Source organism: Poromitra crassiceps, assembly GCF_964638095.1.
Source record: "Poromitra crassiceps genome assembly, chromosome: 17".
NCBI lineage: Eukaryota > Metazoa > Chordata > Actinopteri > Beryciformes > Melamphaidae > Poromitra > Poromitra crassiceps.
This window is the reverse complement of record NC_139635.1, coordinates 20,577,191-20,591,646: the sequence shown is the minus strand read 5'-3', so window position 1 is coordinate 20,591,646 and position 14,456 is coordinate 20,577,191. Positions and strand designations below refer to the sequence as shown.

Here is a 14,456-nt window from a genome sequence, read left to right as displayed (position 1 = left end):
TGTACTGGTTATGTTGTGCGCTCCATTTTTGAGTAGCCTATGAATGAATATGCACTTGCCATATATTGTTGTACCTTTGAGTGCGATACTTAGTACTACTGAGTAGGGATGGGCATTTCTAGCAAAAACACTATTCGAAATTCGCTGGCCAAATTCGAATTTAATTCGAAATTCGAAAAAAAAAATGTAAAAAAAATGTAAAAAAAAAAAAAAAAAAAAAAAAAAAAAAAAAAAAAAAAATTGTGTGAGTGAAATGTTGCATTGTCTCCTCTGATTCTAAGTCTACGGCTTTATTAATTAATATAAAAAGCTTCTGCTGTGGATTTTTAGCTCAAACAAGCATTGCACCACTGAAGTAAAGAACATGTTACATGACATTGACATTTTCGAAAATAAAAAACAGTTTTGACAATCATGAGTGGTTCATTAAATATTTAGTAGGCTCAGGTCTGAGTGCCAAAGGGGTGCCAAAGTCACCCCCTCTCCCTCTTCATGGGATTTCATCCGCCATTCATTTTTCCATAAACCTTGCTTAAAATGCTTATAAAAATAGTTTTACTTGCTCAAACCAAGCGATTTGACTATACTTAGAATCAGGGGAGACAATGCAACATTTCACAATTTTTTTTTTTTTTTTTTTTTTTTTTTTTTTTTTCGAATTTCGAATTTCGAATTTCAATAATAAAAGTCGACCTTGATAATAACAACGATTATTCGAAAATTCGAAATTCGATGCCCATCCCTACTACTGAGTAATACTTGGATACTTAGAGTGCGATATTTAGTTACTAAATATATAGCCTACATATTATACTTAAGCAATATAGCATGAGAGCAAGTGTGTTGTGATGAATATATCACACTGATAAGCTGTTATCCCACGAGGCCGCAGGCCGAGTGGGATAACAGCTTATCAGTGTGATATATTTCACAACACACGCTGCTCGAGTGCTATATTGCTTTTATAAAACGGTTTCCAAGTATAATAATATAATAATAATAATACTATAAGTCCGACTGGCATGGTTTTTCTTTAAGAGTCAGTTGAAACACTACTGTAAGGCGGGACCTCTAGCAAGAAGATAGACGTGCGGGTGATTTGATTGGATCGTTCTGGAGACTGAAGTCGACATTGGCCAATCCTGGCGCTTGCTGAGAGCAAAGCCCGACCAGGGGCCGGTTGCACCAATGGCGGCGATTGAGCCAGAAAGACAGTCTGAATGAAATTGAATGTAACGTTCCCAATTCTATGTATTAACTTCTAAAAAACTAACGGCAACATTTTGGAAGGCTAAGCCACACAACTAGTTAGTTATAATCTAACGTCGTGCTTTCAAAGACAGCGAACTGGCGGTGTTACGACGAACACGGCTCAGTTGACCGCAGTTACGACGATGACGGTCAAAAAGGTCTCCGCGGAGATCTCTGTTACAGGCAGTTAAGACCAGTGTAAGACCAGTTGGTGCAACCGGCCCCAGAGCCGTATGCCGACACCAAGTAACGTACTTTTAGTAAGAGAGTTGCGCCATCATGCGTCCATAATGACTCATTGTACAAAGACTTGAAGGACTAGTGACCCTCCATACAGCAGATCAGGAGAAAGCTGTTTGGCTCGAGCGCAGCGCTGCCATTTAGTAAGAGAGTTGCCATGGTAACCAATAACCCATGGCCATGGGTTATTGAACTCGGTTACTGGAATTATACAATGGCTGTGAACCAATCAGATTGCTTGATTTGAGGTACCCATTTTATAAAACAAAATAACAATAGGCCCTCACAGCACATAAGAAAATATTGCTCAATCTAAATAGAGGAGCCTCTAAAGATATAGAGACAGGATCTCATCATCATCAGACCATAACACACATTTTCATGACGGCACAAGAGTCAATGATTTCAATGTAAAAGTGCAAAACACACCAGTAGCACAGACAGCCACAAGATGGCAGCATAATCATACATAACCAGTAGTCTGAAGACGCTGCACAACCTCAAAGAGTTGAATACAACAGAGGTCTGTGGGTAGTGATGCATCTGAAGCTAAAATATTCACCAAAATTACACATTTACAATTTACATTTTTTAATAGCTGAAAGACTATTGTTACGCCCAGGCCACGGTGTGGCCCGCTATGATTGTGTATTTGTGTGGTTATTCCTGAGGAGCTAACTCAGTGACTAGTATTCTACTGTAGACAAAGGAGTGTTGTTATGTTTATTCCTTGTGTATTAGTCTCTGTCTTCTCCCCACCTGTTGCCCATGTTCCCTTGTTAATCTGCCTTTCCTCCCACCTGTTGCCTATGTGTCTCGTTAGTCTGCTCCATTACCTGAGTTCTCCCCACCAATCAGTTCTCCCATTTTGCCGTGTGTTCCTGCCTTCCCAGCTGTCCCTCATGTTTCATTAGTTACCTGTCTATATATTGTCTCAGTCTGGGTGTCGTCCTCGTCAAGTCATTGTCTACTGTCTATGGTATATTTTTGTCCTCAGTGTTCACCTGTTGGTTTTGAGTTTTAGCCTAGCCTCCTGCTAGTGGTTTTTGTTGTTTTGTATTTTGAAGATTCAAAGACTTTATTTGCTCCTAAAACCATGCCTGCTGCCTTCCCTTTGTCTGCACATGGATCCACACATCACACCATCTACATAAAATGACAACTATGTTTATAAGATGTGTTTATTGTGAAGATAAACCCTAAACCCATCTGAAGGAGGCCTATAGGAAGGAAACAATTGTTTTGTATCCACTATTATTATTATTAGTATTATTATGTAATAATAACACTGACTCACACACTGCTGTGTCAAAATGGAGTCTCAATAAACGGCTTCATATTTGTTTCTCTGCTCCTCCCTGTTCTCATGTATCTTGCTCCTCCCCTCCCAACTTCCTGGAAATTGCTCCTCCCCTCCCAACTTCCTGGAAATTACTCATAATTGTGTGTGTGTGTGTGTGTGTGTGTGTGTGTGTGTGTGTGTGTGTGTGTGTGTGTGTGTGTGTGCGCGCGCGCGCGTGCGTGTGTGCGTGCGTGCATGCGGTGTGCAGAGCAGGTTTGTGTTGTTTAAACCCGTTTTAGACTGGCCAAAAATGTTGTGATTTAGATTTAGTGATTGCCATAGCCTGAATCTCGACTTTCTTAACAGTTAATTATTTTTACATTGACGGAATATGCCGAGAAAAAAAGCCTCTCTCATGCACGAGTGCACCCCACAGCCCAAGCGCAAACAGCGTCAAGTCACCCAGAATGTAAGTAGGTCGTCCGCTTTAGCTCTTTCAAAAATAAAACCCTCATTGTAACGTTCAACATTTTGAGTCATGCTTTACAGACAGTTTATGTAATCTTATAACATCACGAGTATTTTGATACAATATTTGCTGCTTCGTTTGTTGAAACACCTACTGAAACACCTCCTCCAACATGCATCAGTCAGGCTGTTTACTTGTTTAAATGACATTAGTTTGAAATTTTTACCCGGAAGTTTCCATTTTGTTTTGGGTGGGCTGACACAGCGCCCTCGTCGTGAGAGAAGAAGGGAAAAGGGAGGAGGGAGAGACAGCCCGCAGCGGTGGAGAAACGCGGGTTGAGAGAGTGCGATATAAAAGTTTAAAATGCGAGTGCTGCTGCTGCTGCTACGCCCTGCTGCTTTCCTGCGTAACAAAAACACGTGTAGTGGGACTTTTGATGTAAAAAGGTATTAGAAAGAAGGGTTCCGGAAATGGCTGCAACAGCAGGCGTATGGGCCTTCCCCCAGACAAAGCTTGGAAGAGGGTGGGATTATGATTTGAAGTTATTTGATCCCATCGACACCTAACAATTGTGCCAACATAACCTGATATTATTTGACATACATCAGACTACACCAAATACGTATGTCTGTCAGATGGCACATTAGTTTGTTTCTGACTGCAGGAAAGTTGTAAAAACTCAAATTCCCCCAAAATACTGTAGGCTATCTCTATCTCTTTAACCAAATCACACATTTAGGCTATTCTATGTGCTCTCCTTTTGATAACTAATGTAATAACTAATGATAATAATTATAAGGTACTGTTTTTTTTGTTTACTTACATTCACTGAGCCTGACTTGAAACTGCTTGGAGCACACTGGGGAGGCCGTCTCCCACTTTGGCGTATCTCTCTCTCTCTCTGCATCTCTCACTCTGTCTCTTTTTCTGAGTCTCTCTCTGCCTCCCCTCCCTGTAACACTGCATTATGTAGTAGCACAACAAAATGTAGTAGCCTACATTTGAATGTGATTGCAGTTGACCCTGTTCACTAGACAACTGACACACAGGCTACAGTTGTGAATAAGAATAATGTTGTAAAAACACTCACGCTGTCTCGCGCTCAGCCCGTGTCCTCCTCCTGCTCTGCTGTGTCTAAAATGGAGTCTGTCTGAACTAACTGCGACACATTTTACTTTCACTTTCAGTGAGCAGCATGCTCCGCCTGCAGGAGAGGAAGTGTTTTCGTGGCATTTGGTCTATTGCATTGGTTCTCAACCTACCACAGTATGCGGGGCTCTCTCCCTCCCTCTGTAGCAGGGGTTCCCAAACTTGTTTGGCTCAAGTCATGACCCTACTTTGACATCGCAAAAATCCAGGGACCCTTCAAATTCCGGGACACCATCGATAATGTATTTATTTCAAATTGTTTTTATTCGTTTTTAAACAATACAAACAAGAAAAAACAAACCCCGTAGAAGACAGACAATACAAAATAGATGCAAGGTTGCATGATGTCATACATGTAGGCTATACAATCTCCTGAATAATTGTGATGCAATGACAACCAAGTGTAAAAAAAATAAAATAAAAATAAAAAAAATAAAGACAAGGAAAGAACAAGAGGGGGTGGGAAGAGGGTAGGGTAGAGCTGTTAGGGGCTACTAATCTAAAGTTCTTGTGTCAAATTCCTTATGGTAATAATCTAAGAAGGGGTGCCAAGTCATTTCAAACTTTTCCAGAGAACCCTGGACTGTGCATCTGACTTTTTCTAGCTTAAGAAATGACATTACCTCACGAATCCAGCGTGAGTGTGATGGAGGTGTGGGCGATTTCCAGCTAAAAAGAATAAGCCGACGCGCTAGTAATGTTGAAAAGGCCATTAGATCTGATGGTAACGCTTTAGAATACAGCCCGCAAATAAGCATGTAGTTAGAGTATAACAACGGGGTTTAGGGCTGTAGTTATAGTCTAACTACGGGGTTTAAGGAGTGAATTATAAGATCTGTACTTATAGTCTAACTACGGGGTTTAAGGAGTGTAGTTATAGTATAACAACGGGGTTTAAGGAGTGTAGTTATGGTATAACAACGGGGGGTTTAAGGAGTGTAGTTATAGTCTAACAACAGGGTTTAAGGAGTGTAGTTAGAGTAGCTATAACAACGGGGTTTAAGGAGTGTAGTTAGAGTATAACAACGGGGTTTAAGGAGTGTAGTTAGAGTATAACAACGGGGTTTAAGGAGTCTAGTTAGAGTATAACAATGGGGTTTAAGGAGTGAAAAAATACTTTAACTAGAGGGTAACAAGATCTGTACTTATAGTCTAACTACGGGGTCGCGGGCTGTATTATGAAGCAGGGGACAAATGTTTGTACTTATAGGCTAATTACGGGGTACCACACTGTACTTACAGGGTAACTACGGGGTTTAAGGAGTGTAGTTAGAGTATAACAACGGGGTTTAAGGAGTCTAGTTAGAGTATAACAACGGGGTTTAAGGAGTCTAGTTAGAGTATAACAACGGGGTTTAAGGAGTCTAGTTAGAGTATAACAACGGGGTTTAAGGAGTCTAGTTAGAGTATAACAACGGGGTTTAAGGAGTCTAGTTAGAGTATAACAACGGGGTTTAAGGAGTCTAGTTAGAGTATAACAACGGGGTTTAAGGAGTCTAGTTAGAGTATAACAACGGGGTTTAAGGAGTCTAGTTAGAGTATAACAATGGGGTTTAAGGAGTCTAGTTAGAGTATAACAACGGGGTTTAAGGAGTGTAGTTAGAGTATAACAACGGGGTTTAGGGCTGTAGTTATACTCTATGTTGTGCTCGTTATTTGGGTGAATTTAGTTAGGTAAAATAAAATATTAATAATCCGAAAATTATTAATATTTCATAAAATTATTAAAATCAAATATGTAATCCTTGGTAAGGATTAACCTAGGGGCACCACCGGCTTAATCACCGGACCTAATCTGAATCACCTTTAGTCTAATCTGAAAGGAGAGAGTTCTTACACCTTAGACAATAGTTTACCACAATTCCACAAAATCACTCTGAAACAGTTGAATTCTAATAAAAGTTGACAATATTTATTATATATAAAATAAAAGAGAGGGATTGGCAATACAGTCAGTGAATTCACGTTGTAACTGAGTTACCTTCTAAACATTTCAATGCATGGTCGGTGAATGTGAGGTAGGGGTATTTATCTGCATCAAAAGTGTAAAGCACCGGATGAACACTAGAGGGAGGCAGAGTGTGTGTGTGTGTGGGTGTGTGTGTGTGCGTGAGGGGTCTGTTCTCAAAATGGCCGACCCGGAAGGACCGACTAGACACAAAATGGAGGATACGGGGGTGTGCTTTCGGGCCAAAATGGCGATCGGCCCAAGATGGAGACTAAGGGAATGTGTTCTCGGCACAAAATGGCGGTTAGCCGACTAATAGCTATGTGTGTGAGTATTTAGCAAGGAAGGGTCCGTTCACGCGCTTGCGCACGTGCCCGTGAGTGAGAAATAACACCGTCTAGATGAAAAACAGGGCCGTGAGGCTCTTACTTCGCCACGATTAGTTAATCGACTTTGAATTGGCGAAACAAGTTCCTCTCAGCTCGTTGGCTATATTAGATCCACTCCGTGGATCGGTGAAGAAGTAACTGGCTAGCGTCTAAACACTCGGATTCAGTAATGCATGTACAACCCACAGTCACAGTCAGACATAAACAGTCACAGATTCATTCACAGTATCATATCAGTCAATCATGTATATCTACAGATATATATATCATCTAACTCTAACAATTCTAAGCCCGGACTTGAGTGATCAATTCAGTCAGCTTACTTGGCTTGTTCGTTCAGCTCTGCAAACGCGGATGCAGGTTTGTTGCGGTCGGACACGCAAGGTTCCTCCAGCGGGGAGGAGGGGTGCTCGTGGAGCGGGCGGCCGCTTGTCTCGAAGAGGAAGACGTGGAGGAAGGAGCGGGGGTTTGAGAATAGGCAGTCGATCTCAGCTGGCCACGCTGGGTTCTTGCATCTGCTGTCGTCTCAGTGGAGGAAAGGGGGAACCTCACAGCTCGCTTCTTCGGGTTGAGGGCACTCAGGCGATGCGGGTCGGTTTCAGGATATCAGAGCTGGCTTGGCCCTGATGTGGAGGTCGTCGGCCTGGTTGCGGCCTGGGCGGCTCGGGTCCGGGCAGGGGGGAAGGGCGGTTTGTCTCTGGATACAAACGCACGTCCTGTCGCGACGATTAGTCACTTAGAACTTCTCAGAGGAGGACCTGTCTGCAGCTAGGCTGCTTAGGAACTGACGTTTTCAGGCTTCAAACCTGTATATGTTTTGGGGTGCAGGGCGTGTCTTTGCTGTGGTTTAGGCACACCGATTGGTTCCCCTTATCTCGCTGCTGTGGGACAAAGGAATCGGCTCGCTCCCCTGTGGTTCTTATCACGGGTGTGGTATTCAAATTGGCCAACTGGCCAGGTGTGTGGGGGTTGTGTGCTCCCACTGTCTCCACAAGGACCAGCCAGTATTCAAACAACATGTCTCTCATTCAATGTCAGTGTTCGTTCAACATGTCTTTCATTCAATATCACTGTTAATTCAATATCAATGTTAATTCAATATCAATATCAATACTCCAATATGTCTGGCCCAACATCCCCCCGATGGTTGAAAGGGTGTGTTCTGGCACAGTCTTTAAAGCATCTCCAGGGCCATGCGGCCTGCGGGTGGCGACCCATTGGTTGCCTAGTCCGTGAGGCTGAAAGGAGCAAGTTCGTTAGGTCCTACGCTATGTGGTCCTATGTGGGCTCAAGTCCGGGCAGATCACCTGTGTCCGGGCAGGACTTTTCTCAAGCTATTCTATCATTCTATATCACACAAACAATACATTCAGATTGTCATCCTATACTATATCACACAAACAATACATTCCGATTGTCATACTAGTCTACATCACACGAAGCAATACATTCAGATTGTCATACTTCAAGTTTCTTAGGCAGGGCCTGGGCCCGGTTCTCTGTCTTGGTCACTTAGCTCTTCGTTTTTACACGATTTGCATAAGGGGAAGGGAGAGAAGGAGTGTGAGGTAGTGGGGTTTCTAATGACCTGGTTACATGTTTGGTGAATGGGGGTCCAGTTGCCTTGGGGCTGAACTAGACTAGTTTGGTCCCTCGGGGGACCGTGTAGAAGACCGTCTGATTCATAGGCTCAGTTTAGTGACTGTGTCATAGCGGTTGTGTGACAGTGTTTTAGCCTACATGTTCTGCGGTTCAATGATTGGTAGGTTGACAAGGAATCCTATTTCTAGATGCTGTGGATCTATGAAAATTGGGATTGCACTGCCAAGACTATATGCCAAGTGTACCTGAGAGGGCTAGGCCACGGTGGTCGTGGCGGATTTTAAGATTTGTTCAACCAGAGATAGGGAGACTAGGTAGGGGGGTATGTTACCCCCACTCAGACTGGTGACTGAGGAGGATATCTCCCTGTAAGGTCTTGTGTCAAGTCTCTGGTCGCGTGCACATAGGTCTTGTCCTCTCGTACTATGCTGGTTAGAGTCTGTAAGGCATGGAGGTTGATTCTGAGTTACTGGCAGTAGGGCTCTATGTAGCCTAGGTTAGTGGTTAGTGCATACTGGCGGAGTGAGTGGACATGCACCTATCCTGCTAAAATCACAAGGCTCGATCCGAAGTGGCCTATTGGTGGTGTGCATGGCTTTGCAGACCTTCTCGAAGGTGTTGGCACTCATCAAGCTGATGGAGGCTCCTGTGTCCACTAAGGCGAGGGTGCGAGTGCACCCCCCTACCACCACTGGGGGGTAGATGTGATGGGCGTTGCCCTTGCGGACAAGGTTGCCCATGAAAGTTAGAGTAGGACGGTTTGGTGAAGCCTGAGAAGGAGACTTAGGAAGGGATCTGGTTCTTCGGGGTCCCCTCCGCCTGTTGACAAAGCGAACTTTGGCAGGTGGCGGAGGTTCCCCCCCGAGTCATGCGACCGGGGTTTTGTCTGGCTCCGGCGGGGAGCCAGCTGGTTTGTCTTTATCAAAGAACAATTTTAATGTGTCAGCTAAAGCGTTAAGCGCGTCTCGGGTCGACTGGTCTTCCGCGGTTGTTCGCCTGTCCCTACCGTCTGTGCCACTCCCTGGCTTCCTCTTCTTCTTGGGTTTACGTGGTTTCTTCCATGGCTTTTCCTGGGTTTGGCCTTGGAAGTTACCTGACGGGTGTGGGTCCTGGTCTTGGCTCTGCCAGGACCGTCCCCGACTTGGATGGTAGAAGCTACCATGAGGATTTTGGGCCGGCTCCTGGTTCTGCCAGGGCCGTCCCTGGGGGTTTTCTCCCCCTTTGCCCCCGCCCCTGGAGCTTACCTGCCTGTCGGGCTGGTGGCTGGGTGCGTGGGGCCGCGGTGGCCGGGGAACAGCTGGTGCTCTGACTTGGGGCACTTTGTCGCCCTCTAGGGCTAGACTGTCAGCTACTGGGTTCTCTACTCGGTAGACTTCCCTCCCCTGGGCCTCCTCCTCATCCGAGTCGGGCTCTACCCTGTAAACTTGGGAGCCCTCTGTGTGTTTCTTGGCTACCCGGGGGCGTGCTTCCCATGCCAGCTGTGCATACTGTCGCGTATAGCTCAGTGTGGCTTGGTGGTGCCTACAGTGTGTCTCCACATTGGATCTTATGCTCTCGTGCAGGTTAGACATGTACATGCGGATGAACTCCTCATCTCCCTCCCCACCGCCGGTGGGGGGGCCTCTACCCTGAAAGTAGGCTGCTGACAGGCGCCTGTGGTACTCTCTGGGGTCCTCGTCTACTCTCTGCTTGATAGCTTCAGCGGCCCGTCTCGCGAGCATCGGGCAGGAATACTGACGTACTCCTGTCGGAGGGCCTGGCAGACGAGTCGGTAGCTCTTTTGAGTCCGACTGGGAAGTACGTCTATGAAATCGCGGGCTGTGCTCGTGGTGGTCTTCCAGACCAGCCAGAGCTTCTCGCGTGTAGTGGGTCGCTCCAGATTGGTGAGAGAGCGATTGACCTCCCGTATGTAACGGTCGACGTTGGAGGCACGGTTAGTCGGGTCAAAACGTTCTATGTCCTTGGCGAAGGACTCGATCCGTCGGTCGCGGACGTCCCTTTCCCGCGTGGTGAGCAGATCCTCAGAGTCGGATGACGGTGAGTCACTGAGGTCGTCCTGCTCCGGGCCGCGCCCCCCCCAATCCAGAAAGGGGTGGGCGTCGCCTCGACCATGGCAACGTCCTTCCTCCCATCCCGGGGGAGGGGAGGAGTCGATGTAGCGATCATCGCGGTGCTGCCCCCCATCGCGCTCGAGCGGCGATGAGGGGTCGCGGTGATGGCGGTCATCATGGCGTGGCGGCGGCGTGTTGTCACGATTGTGATCATCGCGGCGACGCCCCCCCTCGCGCGTGGGTGGTGGGGAGTCGTCGCGGTAGTCACGTTCGCTTCTCCTAGTCTCCTGGTGATCGTCCCAGCGGTCGTCTCCCCCCCACCCCAAAGGTGGGGGGCAGTCGTCGCGGCGACGGTCATCTTGGCGACATGGCGGAGAGTAGGCACGACGGCGGTCAACATAGCGATGTCCCCCCTCGCTCTTGCGTTGTGGGGGGTCATAGCGGTGACATGGCGGAGAGTAGGCACGACGGCGGTCAACATAGCGATGTCCCCCCTCGCTCTTGCGTTGTGGCGGAGAATAGTCACGATGGCGTTCACCATAGTGAGGCTCCTCCCTGCGCCTTGACGGCGGGGGAAAGTCGTCACGACGGCGACCGCCATGGTGTTGTGGCGGAGAATAGTCGCGGTGGCGTTCACCATAGTGAGGCTCCTCCCTGCGCCTTGACGGCGGGGGAAAATCGTCACGGCGGTGGCCGCCATGGCGTTGTGGCGGAGAATAGTCGCGATGGCGTTCCGTGTGGCGTTCGTTGCCCCAGCGGTCGTCTGCCCGCCGCCCTGTGGGCGGGGGGCAGTCATCCGGGCGTGGGGGCGGGGAATAGTCGCGATGGCGGTGTGGGGAAGCATGGTCGCGGCTGTGGCCTTCGCGGCGAGGCTCCTCCCCCCGCCGTGACGGCGGGGAGAGGTTCTCACAGCGGCGGCTCTCCCAGCGGCGGCCATCGCCTCTCAGCCACGGGGGAGCGCGGTCGCTCCTGTGTCTATTCCCCCCCTCCTCTTGTGGAGGGGAGACTTCGGTCCTACTGTACTCGAACCATGGTTGTTCAAAGGTGGCCTTTTTGTGGCCCCTCTCACGGGTTAGCGAGCCCCCTCGGTCGTCCCTATGCGATTGCCTTAAGGACGTGGACTCGAACGGGGGATTGGGTCCCCTGGCCTCACTGGGCTGGGACCCGAGTACGACGGGCGTGTCGATGTCGTATGGCGAGGGTTCGGCTCCACTACCGAGCCCGTTACGCAGTGCAGCCGGCGTCTGGACGCCGTGCGATGAGGACGCTTGTGGAGGCAGACTTACCTGCCTCTCTTCTCCTGGGACCTGGTGGGGGGTGGACGAGAACGGAGGCTTGTCGGTTTCACGCTTACCGTCATTGCCTCCCTCTCCATCACCCTCTTCCTCAGAATCTGCTTGGGCTGCTCGCAGTTTCCTTTCCAAGTCCTGGATTGTCCTCTCTTGGTCTTCGTTTGAGACCTCCAGGCACGCATTTTGCCTGTCCAACTCAGTTGCTCGGTTATGCAGCTGTGTGTTGGTTTTTCTGTGAAAGGTTTCTCTGTGGAGAACGAGATAAAGCAGCTCTGACAGCATGGTGCAGTTTACCGTATCTGCACTTTTCATGGCGGCTGCTTTTCCTTCCAACATTTTCTCACATTCTTCTTCTGTGAGCTTCCGCAGATGTTCGATCTGTCCTCCGCTAGGAGGAACCGCGTTCATGAGCGCTTCATGTAACAGCTGGTCGGGCGAGGCCGAGTGCTCTGCAGCAGCACTCTGGCCGTTGTGCTGTGACATCTTACCTGCTAGTCAGTGCACTTCTTAAGCTTAGGTGGAGCTCGTACCTGTAGCTTGAAAGTCAAATAACTTGACTTGAGAGGCAAACGTAAATAGGCTTGTAGTCAAACTGTGTTTGCGAAAGTCCTATTGTTGAATTTTAAATATAAGCAGGTTTTAATTCAACTGTCGTTGCCTAATGTTAGGAGTTAGTCGCTATGCAAGCTTGAAATAAGGGGTTCTTAAATCAAAACGATTGAACTGTGTTAGATTGTCTGTGTCAGTCTGAATCTGTGTCAGTCTGAGCGGTGGTAGCTCTGTCTGGCTCCGCTCGTTCTGGCTGAAAGCTGTTTGGGAGGTTATTAGCATTCAGTGCTTGGCATGCGCTTCAGTGGTTACACAATGCAATTTAGGTAATTCAGTGTTTCAGTCAAAATTGTGATATTTGTGGTAAACTCTGCCTGAAAGATGCCTCACACGGGGCACCAAATGTTGTGCTCGTTATTTGGGTGAATTTAGTTAGGTAAAATAAAATATTAATAATCCGAAAATTATTAATATTTCATAAAATTATTAAAATCAAATATGTAATCCTTGGTAAGGATTAACCTAGGGGCACCACCGGCTTAATCACCGGACCTAATCTGAATCACCTTTAGTCTAATCTGAAAGGAGAGAGTTCTTACACCTTAGACAATAGTTTACCACAATTCCACAAAATCACTCTGAAACAGTTGAATTCTAATAAAAGTTGACAATATTTATTATATATAAAATAAAAGAGAGGGATTGGCAATACAGTCAGTGAATTCACGTTGTAACTGAGTTACCTTCTAAACATTTCAATGCATGGTCGGTGAATGTGAGGTAGGGGTATTTATCTGCATCAAAAGTGTAAAGCACCGGATGAACACTAGAGGGAGGCAGAGTGTGTGTGTGTGTGGGTGTGTGTGTGTGCGTGAGGGGTCTGTTCTCAAAATGGCCGACCCGGAAGGACCGACTAGACACAAAATGGAGGATACGGGGGTGTGCTTTCGGGCCAAAATGGCGATCGGCCCAAGATGGAGACTAAGGGAATGTGTTCTCGGCACAAAATGGCGGTTAGCCGACTAATAGCTATGTGTGTGAGTATTTAGCAAGGAAGGGTCCGTTCACGCGCTTGCGCACGTGCCCGTGAGTGAGAAATAACACCGTCTAGATGAAAAACAGGGCCGTGAGGCTCTTACTTCGCCACGATTAGTTAATCGACTTTGAATTGGCGAAACAAGTTCCTCTCAGCTCGTTGGCTATATTAGATCCACTCCGTGGATCGGTGAAGAAGTAACTGGCTAGCGTCTAAACACTCGGATTCAGTAATGCATGTACAACCCACAGTCACAGTCAGACATAAACAGTCACAGATTCATTCACAGTATCATATCAGTCAATCATGTATATCTACAGATATATATATCATCTAACTCTAACAATTCTAAGCCCGGACTTGAGTGATCAATTCAGTCAGCTTACTTGGCTTGTTCGTTCAGCTCTGCAAACGCGGATGCAGGTTTGTTGCGGTCGGACACGCAAGGTTCCTCCAGCGGGGAGGAGGGGTGCTCGTGGAGCGGGCGGCCGCTTGTCTCGAAGAGGAAGACGTGGAGGAAGGAGCGGGGGTTTGAGAATAGGCAGTCGATCTCAGCTGGCCACGCTGGGTTCTTGCATCTGCTGTCGTCTCAGTGGAGGAAAGGGGGAACCTCACAGCTCGCTTCTTCGGGTTGAGGGCACTCAGGCGATGCGGGTCGGTTTCAGGATATCAGAGCTGGCTTGGCCCTGATGTGGAGGTCGTCGGCCTGGTTGCGGCCTGGGCGGCTCGGGTCCGGGCAGGGGGGAAGGGCGGTTTGTCTCTGGATACAAACGCACGTCCTGTCGCGACGATTAGTCACTTAGAACTTCTCAGAGGAGGACCTGTCTGCAGCTAGGCTGCTTAGGAACTGACGTTTTCAGGCTTCAAACCTGTATATGTTTTGGGGTGCAGGGCGTGTCTTTGCTGTGGTTTAGGCACACCGATTGGTTCCCCTTATCTCGCTGCTGTGGGACAAAGGAATCGGCTCGCTCCCCTGTGGTTCTTATCACGGGTGTGGTATTCAAATTGGCCAACTGGCCAGGTGTGTGGGGGTTGTGTGCTCCCACTGTCTCCACAAGGACCAGCCAGTATTCAAACAACATGTCTCTCATTCAATGTCAGTGTTCGTTCAACATGTCTTTCATTCAATATCACTGTTAATTCAATATCAATGTTAATTCAATATCAATATCAATACTCCAATATGTCTGGCCCAACA

The 14,456-nt window shown here is 47.5% G+C and overlaps 1 protein-coding gene across 1 annotated transcript in view; it reads right to left on the bottom strand.

Moving 5' to 3' along the window:
• LOC310792244 (NACHT, LRR and PYD domains-containing protein 3-like) overlaps nt 1–9,907 on the bottom strand; it is a gene marked incomplete at its 5' end in the record, with an annotated part of 133,906 nt that extends 123,999 nt beyond the window's left edge. Inside the window, one exon of the mRNA XM_083653971.1 lies at nt 9,337–9,907. Coding sequence (XP_083510097.1) covers nt 9,337–9,907 — 571 coding nt within the window. The remainder of the gene's footprint in view (nt 1–9,336) is intronic.
• Nucleotides 9,908–14,456: the final 4,549 nt, after the last annotated feature.